We start from the raw sequence: 10,612 nt of genomic DNA, 5'->3' as shown, positions 1-10,612 counted from the left end.
ACTCTACTCAGTACGCAATGATTGCAAGATGGGGCTATCAGGTGAGCAAGTCCTTATTCAGGAAAGTAACGCGACCTCAATTGGCACAAAGTGCCAGACTAGTGCTTCCTATCGAATCGTCCGTCTCCGTATGTGAATGAGATCTGACCTGTTTCTTGAATCAACAGGCATTAATAATTCTTTAAGCATGTCTGAACCCAAGACAGGGGCAGATGAAGAATGCCTACCCTCCCTGTCCAAATAGCGAGAATTTACACACGAAAAAGGTAAAGACACTATATATCTTTTAGGTTAGAAACGGCATCGGCTGTAGTGTTCTTCTGTTGTAGCCCTCCAAAAGTGACTATTTTGAGGGACAAACGATACTGCAAACGACTTACTCTGGAAAATGAATGCATCTGAATCTATACTTGCACTTTTTATCAATGCACTTCAATGCTTACTGACTATAATATGAATTTTTGTTGCTCATTTCAATAAAATGGCACCTTTAGTCATAAAAAATGGCCAAAATGTACAACGATAATGATAGTGTGTAGGTTCAAGCGAACCAAGACCGCAGACAACTCTGGGCCGGTTCCGCGCCGAAGTCAGAGGCTCCGGTGCGGATCCGGCCTGGAATCGTCTGCTCTCTGGGAAGGCAGCAATTTCAATTCCCTTGCGATATTAAAACAAGACCTCAATTGAAATGACCGTGCTTCTAATGTAGATGTTAGATTGCTGCTGTTATTGCGCAGTAAGTTTCCAACCCTCCATTAGTTCTGGTTGGAACCGACATATCTTTATAAGGTAGCTGAGGGGAAACTCTCACCGTCCACTGTGTGCTCAAGGCTAAAGCAATCTAAATGAGAAGAGATCAACCGAATGCTATTTATAGATGTATCAACATCTGTTTAAAAGCAGCAAATATCTTGTATATGTTTGGAAATGCCTATTTTTGTATAATAATAATAAGGACAAGCACACCTCCAAAAGCGCAGGATGCGCTGTTAAGAACTGTGTTTTTGATGGGGCGAAGAACCAAACCTTTCAAAATGGGAAAAACATCGGAAAACTCACAGTTCCAGTGGCTGTTTTTGGGAAGGATCTTTGCAGGAAGCTGGACAGCGGCATTGTGTCTTGAGAGTGGCATACCTTGAACAACCTGTGAATTTAAAATCTGTATTTTAAAAAGGTTAAACAAAACCATAGCACAAACTAAAGCAGTTTTTTTAGTTATTGGTCTTGAACGAAGTGTGCAAAAGATGTTTATTGTCATCAGACAGTAAATATTGGTTATAGATGGCATGTTATTGATAGATTTGAATTTGAAAGATAAAATGGTGCATTACAGTACATATCCTGGTACACAGCAGCAACACATCCTAGAATACTCAGTAATGTCATTTGGGGGTTACAGAGACTTACGAAAAGAAAAGATGGTGGATTCAGCAGTTTCACCAACATCTAGGAGTCTAGGAGTGATTATATTGTATGCAAAATGAATATAAACAATAAAATGAAACTATTTAACAGAAAACCCAAAGCAGTGATGTTTTATGTACCTATATATGGATGTAACTGTGTGAACGTTATTGTGTCAGATAGATGAATGCTGTGGATCAAGTTTGATGAATTGGCTGAACACTGTAAGCAGCACTGCAACACTAGCTGCACCAAACGTAAATATAATGAATGTGTATGGTCTTTCTCTTTGGGGAAAACATACCTAAACATCTTGTACTCAGCAGTAAACACACATTGTCCAATGCTAAGTAGAAAATCATGACATAAACTAAATTCTATATAGGGTGGTTTAAAAAAAGGACCAACTAACCACATTTGTGCTATTAAATATACAAAAATTATTAAATTGAGATATACATTCATTTACTATTCGATAAGCAATATGACCCAGGATATTAAAGGGATAGTTCACTCAAAAATCTCATCTCAAATTTCTAATCCCTGTGTTGTTCTAATCCTCTATGAATTTATTTTATCTGATGAACACAAAAGAAGATATTTTGATAAATTATTGTACACTGTAAAACCTAAAAGTTAACTCAACTCAAACCATTTAAGTAAACCGGTTGCATTTGTTTTAAAACATTTGAGTACTTGAACAAATTGAGTCATATGCAGTTATGCACTTATATTTAAGTTCACACTACTTAAATATAAGTGCATAATTGCACATGACTCAAGTTCACAGTACTTAAATGTATGTGTTTTAAAACTTAAATGGTCTAATGCAACCGGTTTACTTAAATGGTTTGAGTTAAGTTAACTGTTAGGATTGTAACCATTGACTTCTATAATATCTGCTTATGTGGTTATAAAAAAAAATCATACAGGTTTTTTAGAACGAGAAGAGGTTGAGAAAATGATGACATAAAGAAAATTAAATGAGTTTAAACGTAAAAGGGTCATTCTACAGAAACGTCCACTTTTGGTATGGCAAGATGTCTTAAAATGTATTTCTTTTTCTAAAATTTAAACTTAGACCACATTATTAGATTACTCTTCGACTTTATATAAGTACACATAAATGACAGCTTAATGATTTTTTATTTTTTTGTGTGCATGCATGTACTTAAAGACTGCATACACCATGTTTTTTGTCACTGGTGTTACCTTACTTCTGTAGCAATATTAAAGGTGTTTATGAAATATTATTTGTATTTTTTCAGCTGTAAAGCTTAATTCTTAAGTGTAGCAGAATTCAATGAATTTAAAAATATGATCATGTCCCATGTGATACATTTTATTTACACAACACAAGTGACACAATAAATCACCAGTCACTGATGTTACTGATCTTTACCAGTGACAATTTTCATGAAAACTAACAATAAAGGGGGTCATACCAGTGATTTAAACTAAAAGCTTCATATGAAATCATGAGATAAATGAGAAGATTTCTGATAACTGAAAAGAGACAGTGGACATATGGGCGTCTCTTCATAGATCTCCAAGAAATTGAAAGAAGGAAGTCAATGGATGTCATCAGTGGGATTTTTATTTAATAATAAGAGGTTTTTTAGTTAAACGGTATCACCAGTGACACAACTCCAGGGGACCACTACTTTCATTATATATTTTATAATATTTATTTAGCATTTTGTTTTTTAATGTAGTCTACATCATATATTTGATAGTTATGGACACATTATTGTATTTTAAATGGAAGAAAACACTGTTTTTATCTCAAAATAAAGCATTTCCCATTTGTGCATGACTGTGGGGACGAGTACTTCTGTGGTGCTTGGAATTCAAATTAATTAATAAAAATCAAATATTGCTATTGATGGCTCAAGGTGTTGTAATTGTTAAAATAACATATTGTTTCATTTTAAAATATAAAAAATTGTAACCCTAAAGGGTGTTTCAAGTGTAATATTTCTTTAAAGGCTAGGTACAGGAAAAAATGACATTTCCGTAGAATGACCCAAAACAAGTAAAAATGTCTGCAAGTAAGACAAATTAAACATTTTCAGATATTTTACCTGTTTAGGCCTAAACTCAATTGATGTTCTTATTTTTTTTAAGCATTACCTAATCTCTTATGTTAGGTTGATTCTTAAAGGTGCAGTGTGTAAATTTTAGCGGCATCTAGTGGTGAAGTTGCAAATTGCAACCAGCGGCTCAGCACACTGCCCAACCTTCGCTTTTAAAACACATAAAGAAGCTACGATAGCCACTAGCGGACAAACATTTCATTGTCGGAGACAACTTAGTAAAAAAGTTTGTCCATTAAGGGCTTCTGTAGAAACATGGTGGCAAAAAATGGCGACCTCGCTGTAAGGGGACCCTCGCTGTATGTAGATAAAAACGTCTCATTCTAAGGTTATAAAAACATAACGGTTTATTATAAAAGGTCTTTATACACCACTGATAATATAGTTTTGTATATTATTTTGCATTTCTTTCAAGAGATCCTTCTAAAAATTACACACTGCACCTTTAAGTAAATATATCTTGAATTTTATATCTCTTTATATATTTATACTTGAAAACAAGACAAAAATACTAAATTAAGACATACATTTTTTTGGTAGTGCATATTCTAGCATTTTTGCACTTATATAAATTATCACAGATTAAGTTGAGCTTTGGAGATAACCAATATCTATTTATATATATAAAAAAGGTATAATATAAAAATTTTAACACCCTGCTCACAGAAGATTGATAAGCTAGTAAATGCTAGTTTAAAAACACGATAGTATGTAGGAATTTTCCCACAGTTTACAATAGTAGATACTTACGTATAGTGCTGAATTTTTTAATGTGAGAAATCCCAGAGAAATTGGACATTTTAACTTATAATACTTTTAGGAGTAAACGACCAGTAACACGCTGAATATTTACTCCTCACCAGTGAGCGGCGTCCTTTTGTCAGGTATGAGCAGAGCACGTCAAAACATCGCGAGACGAGGACATCAAAACATCGCGAGAACGCAGCGTGAATGGGAAAGCATGACAGCGGCGTGCTTACGGCGAACACACAAGCTTCAGAATTGATTATATAACTAAATAAAACTTTATCAACTTTGTTTTCATTTTAAAGAGACGAGCTTGAAACGACCAACGCCAAAATGAGTTTACTCGCCAAAATCGCAGAAATCGAGAACGAGGTGAGTTGTCAGAGAGAGACAGTATGAAGTAACTTGGAGCATTAGCATATTAGCGCCAAAGTGAATCCTGTTAAACTGATGAACTTAATATTCATTAAACAATTAAATTAGTAAAATCGTCCATGTTTATTGTTGTCGTCTTAATCCTTCATTGCAAACGTGCTGTTTTGTTACGTGTTGCAGATGGCTCGTACTCAAAAGAACAAGGCCACAGCTCATCATCTGGGTCTGTTGAAGGCAAGATTAGCTAAACTGAAGAGAGAGCTCATCACTCCTAAAGGAGGCAGTGGAGGAGGCGCTGGAGAGGGTTTGTACATTGATAACATCACGTGCATGACATCTTGGGTCACTTAAGGAAAATATAAAAGAGCAATAAAGCACACTGGGTAACTCCATATGCTATAAAATCGACTAAACAAATGATTTAGGTACTTAGTTGACTTGAACACTGTGAGATCCAGTTTTTGTATACTAACTAAGCAAAATTTCAACTGATCTTGACACTTTAAATTGCTTGGAAAGTAACAGGGAATAAAAAAGCTGCATTGTTTTTTGTTTGATTGGTTTATTGTTGACAAATGTCAGGACCGGCCAAAAAAATCCTTTCAGTTCATCTCTATTGCTGATAATACCGTACCTTTCAAATGCATATCTATATTAAATGAATTGCAGGGTGTTGGCAAGTGATGGATCGCTGCTATTTTTATTACAGGTTTTGATGTGGCAAAAACTGGTGATGCCCGAATAGGTTTTGTCGGTTTCCCTTCAGTCGGCAAGTCAACTCTTCTGAGTAACTTGGCTGGGGTTTATTCTGAGGTAGCCGCCTATGAATTCACCACGCTGACAACTGTACCCGGTGTCATTCGATATAAAGGAGCCAAAATCCAGGTACAAGTTCTTGCATTTACACCACAAGCCATCTTAAGTTGTAGATCAGTTGGTAGAGCATTGTGTCATGGGCCATAAGTTCGAACACGCATAGTGAAAAATAATGTATAGATTGAATTCACTTTTAAGTCGCTTTAGATAAAGGCATAATGTATATCAATTTTAGTCAACTGTAGACGCATATTTATTATAGGTGTTTTCCAGTTTCCTGTTCAAGTGGATCATTGTAGTTGTCAGACTAATAAATCTAAAACTCTGTGCTTTAATAATGTACAACAAACTATCAAATGGTTGCAATTTTATAGCAGTCAGCAGTAAAATTTCATAAATGTAAGAGCTCTTAAAACTCTTTTTTTTTTTTAGCTTCTGGATCTCCCAGGTATCATTGAGGGAGCCAAAGATGGCAAGGGCCGAGGACGTCAAGTGATTGCTGGTAATTTGAGTCACGCAGTCTCATCACCTGCACACGTTGTATTCCAGTCACATCTTTTCTCTGATCTCAGTGTTCCTCTCATCTTGCCAACAGTTGCCCGCACTTGTAATCTCATCCTGATTGTCTTGGACGTTTTGAAGCCTCTTGGGCACAAGAAACTTATCGAGCATGAGCTGGAAGGTTTTGGCATCCGCCTCAACAAGAAACCACCAAATATCGGCTTCAAAAAGAAAGACAAGGGTGGAATCAACTTTACTGCCACTGTAAGAACTCGTGTGTATTTAAAGGGCCAGTTCACTAAAAAAGAAGTCACTTGCACACATTGTTCAAAACTAGTTGCATTACCCATTAAGTTGTGCAAATTGATATTGCAAATTAGAAAAAATGTCAATATCATACGAATGTGCCTGTATAAAAAACAAAATAGGACAAAATAAAAGGCATTTCAGTTTTAAAAAAGGTGTTGCCACAAAGTAGTGAAATGAAATAAGAGACTTAACCATTGTGTGCTATATTAAGTTACATGTTTAAAGTTACTAATATTTGTGTCACCCATCGAAATTGCAGCATGGCATGAGAGACATGTCGGCATTTTACTAGTCTGAAAAACTGCCAAACAGCAGACATACGGCTAGAACGTTTCCATTACTTCTTTGCTGCTCTAAACAGTGGTTGCTTGTGGCAAATTCCTGGGGTCTCATTTATAAAATTGTGCGTAGAATCCTTACTAAAAATCTGTGTACGCACAGAAGCCAAAAATGGCATACTCTAAAAAATATTAAGGCTTAAGATTTTTATTGATCACCACCTTTGCGTGTGAAATTGCTTCATAAATATGATCCCTGGTGTTTGCATTCAGAGCAGCAAAGAAAAAAATGAGTTCCGCTTTGAAGCGTTAGCTATAACGGGCACAACTAGGTCTAGTTTAAGAAAAATGGTATCGGATCGGTACGCAGGTTCAAGTACTCTCTGATTCCAATGCCAGAATTTTTTGTGGTATCGGCCGCAACTACCATATTTCTCTACGTTTTTATGCTTGCATGAGGTGGTTTCAGGTCATTCAAGAAAGGAATACTATTTTAAAAAACCCTGGCGGAGTAAGATTTAAAAGGCCAATGCCTGCATCTCCTTCAATTCAAGATAATGTTAGTGCGCCATGCTTCATCATGACTTTTGGAATAACTTTTCACAAGAGGAAAAGTAACAGCCACATAAGACAGGGATTTTCACACTTTTTTGCCAGCCGTTCGGCCCCTTGACCCAAATTATTTACTTAAAGTGCCCCCTGAAATTTTAGGTTAATATTTCAAAAATGTAATGGCACATTTGCATGTTTAACCTTAATGTCAAAGCAACAGAAGTAGTGATTATCTTATTTCTCCCGTCGTGACGTATATGACGCTTCTGAAATGAGAAAAAAGTAGGGTGGCACATAAAAGAATAGGCTTTTTTTCCATCAAGAATAGGCTTTATGCCCAGCTGCACTACTTCCTGAACTTCAGCCAGCTCCTTGTTTCCTGTCTGCCATTAATGGACAAACTGATTAATCCAGGTGTGCCTGACCTCAGTAGTCACAACAACAATAATCAGACACACCTAGATGAATCAGTTTGTCCAATAATGGCAGACAGGAAACAAGGAGCTGGCTGAAGTTCAGGAAGTAGTGCAGCTGGGCATAAAGCCTATTAATGGGATTGTTGGAAGTTGGGTCATGTTGCTAATTTCCATTCGCTCGATCTTTACCCGGCCCCGCCCTCTTGCCATTCCCCATGACCAGAAGTAAAAAGAGATCGTTTCGAGAAAGGGGAGGAGGATTAGCGTTTTTGATTAAAAATTATGAGGGCCCATAATTTCATAAAAACGGAATTTGGAATATTTTGTTAAAAAAAATGCCACAAGAAATAAAAGGTGTCACTTTCATTGTGCCTTTTTAAACATTTTTTATTACTTTTCATCCGTTTTATAGTTTATATCAGTAGTATTTTACATAAATACATAGTTATTACCTGTTACTGGACCTTCAACTGGTAGTTTTATGTAACACATCTGTCCATTTTTCTGATATATTGTAATGCTGTGACATGCAGATTAGATTGTGTAAGTACCAGAATTCTTTCATTTTTTTACACTATAGGATTTGTTTGTAATAAATAAATTGCTTTTCATCAACTCAAGAACCCACTGCAATTCCCCCACGAACCACCAGGGGTTTGCAAACCCCAGTTTGTTGAATCTCCAAGCAGCTCTTTTTCAAACAATACCAGTATAAGCCCCAGAAATGATAAAAACAGAATGCGGTCATGAGAAAAAGAGTCACTTATATGCCATACTATTAAGTAATTTTAAGTTGTGTGTGTAAAACATATAGAAATGTTATGTTTCTGTAATGTAATGTACACCAGATGGCACCATTCATGCCAATTTGTTGTCAGGACAGCATGAAGATTTTTCCTTTAATTTCTAATTTTCTGTCTTAAAGTAAAACAGTTGCAATAACCATTTCCATCACGCTTCTCTTTCCTAGTGCGCCCAAAGTGAACTGGACTTGGAGACGGTGAAGAGCATCCTCTCTGAGTACAAGATTCACAACGCTGATATAACTCTGCGAGGCGACTGCACCGCAGACGATCTCATTGATGTGGTGGAGGGAAACCGGTAGGACTGTATTGAATTTAACCATCACCTAAATCACTCAAACATTGAAGTTAGTTTTGGATTGAATGCAGTTTCTTATTGTCTTCCACAGGGTTTACATCCCCTGCATTTACGTGTTAAACAAAATCGACCAGATTTCCATCGAGGAGCTGGACGTTATCTACAAAATCCCTCACTGCGTGCCAATCTCAGCACATCACCGCTGGAACTTCGATGATCTGCTCGAGAGGATCTGGGACTACCTGCATCTAGTGCGCATGTGAGTTAAACACTTTAATGCTAAAGCAGTGTATAACAATGCTGTTTAAAGCATTATGTTTTCTGCATAAAATCATCTTACATAATGTAAAAAACATTCTATGAAAATATAAATTTGATATCTTTAAAATTGACTGAGTAAGGCCAGGTTTGAAATTACATTTTAATGCTCCCAACCTCATATTTTGAATTTAGGACCTCAGATGTTTTCAGCACAGTTAAGCTGTTTCGTGTATTTATTATGGGTTATTCATTATGGTTGTATATGGTTGCATTTTATTAAACTACTTAAAAATCAATGTGCTAATTTACTGTAATAACGAAATCCAGTACATTATAGTAACGAGAATCCAATCTTACGTCTAGTGCTATTGACGTTAACAAATATCGACAGCCCACAGTCGAATGTATTGTAATATTGATTCATATTTCACAGCTACACGAAACCAAAAGGACAGCTTCCTGATTACACATCCCCTGTAGTACTGCCAGATGGAAAGACAGCTGTTGAGGACTTCTGCTTAAAGATCCATAAAAATCTAATCAAAGAATTCAAATAGTAAGTGATGACTTCATACCCGATCCACTGATAACATTGCAATGCCTCATTTGGCTTTAATGCAACCTTCAGTGCAAGTATGATTATGTATGTCTCAAATGTTGTACGTCATTACTTTGTATTGAGATTCAGTGACTAAGAATTATGCACAACGTATCTGATTTAAATTCTCGGGAGTAAGTTGTTCTGATGTCACTACAGTACAAGTTATCTTTATTTTGTTCAAGGTTAGTACAGCGTGTTACTTTTATTGGTAATATCTTGTTCCTAAAGTTTTCCATTGTGAGCTGTGAGGACAAAAAGCTGTATGTGTTTATTTTTTGGAATTGATAATAATTAGTTGCTTTAATTATATCATTTTTTTGAAGTAGCATCTTTTTATGTTTATTTTTCAAAATTCGACCCCACAATTTCCAAATCTTAATTTGCATAGTAATTGAATACACACAGAAAGAAGTGAGAACTAAACCACAACAGTGAATCTAAAAAAGGGGATCCTTTTTATTTAAAAAATCGAATTTTAATTTATAAATGCATAACGTTTTAAAACCGTGTGTAAGAAGCTTAAACCTGCTGTGTTAAAACATTCCTAACGGCATCGATTTCCTTTCTCCGCAGTGCGTTGGTGTGGGGGTCGTCTGTAAAGCACAACCCGCAGAAAGTCGGCAAAGATCACGTGATGGAAGACGAGGATGTGATTCAGCTGGTGAAGAAATAAAAAAGACTCTGGTGTTTTGCATGATCATTACACATCGAAGAAGAAGTTATAAGACATTTCCAAATCCCCCGAAGGTTCCCACGGCACCTTTCCTGTCTTTCAGCTTTCATTTTAGGACACGGACCTGGAAATGGACACATTGTTAATCTGACTCATTTTGGATTACCATCAGATATTTGAATGCAGGTGTTGTTATCAAAGTGTATGAAAGTGTTAAATAAAACTCTGGAATGAAAATCAATAAACGTCAATATGTGAGACTGATATATGACGTCGTTCATTTGAGCGTATAGAAGTCGTACTGTTGAATTTTCGGGATGTTTAGTGGTTGACAAGGAATTATTGAGATGTCTAGGGTCCGTATGGGTACTCGAGTAGTCTCGTGGCTGCATATAACACCCTCCCCCTCTCTGATAATCAATCACTGGGATAACCAGGCCACTTAGTGGATGAAATGGATGAGGAATAATACACACCCGTTC

At 36.2% G+C, this 10,612-nt stretch overlaps 1 protein-coding gene across 1 annotated transcript; it reads left to right on the top strand.

Moving 5' to 3' along the window:
* The first annotated feature begins 4,427 nt into the window (after nt 1–4,427).
* On the top strand, nt 4,428–10,394 carry drg1 (developmentally regulated GTP binding protein 1). The gene is made up of 9 exons (XM_065290463.2): nt 4,428–4,619; nt 4,803–4,926; nt 5,332–5,507; nt 5,871–5,940; nt 6,034–6,203; nt 8,465–8,595; nt 8,687–8,854; nt 9,290–9,412; nt 10,031–10,394. Exons 1-9 carry the CDS (start codon nt 4,581–4,583, stop codon nt 10,128–10,130), a joined length of 1,101 nt encoding a protein of 366 aa, XP_065146535.1. The 5' UTR covers nt 4,428–4,580; the 3' UTR covers nt 10,131–10,394.
* The last annotated feature ends 218 nt before the right edge of the window (nt 10,395–10,612 follow it).

The sequence above is a fragment of the Paramisgurnus dabryanus genome, chromosome 10 (genome assembly GCF_030506205.2).
Source record: "Paramisgurnus dabryanus chromosome 10, PD_genome_1.1, whole genome shotgun sequence".
NCBI classification, from domain to species: Eukaryota; Metazoa; Chordata; class Actinopteri; order Cypriniformes; family Cobitidae; genus Paramisgurnus; species Paramisgurnus dabryanus.
Note: the sequence above shows the minus strand (reverse complement) of the source record. Positions and strands in the feature narration are given on the sequence as shown.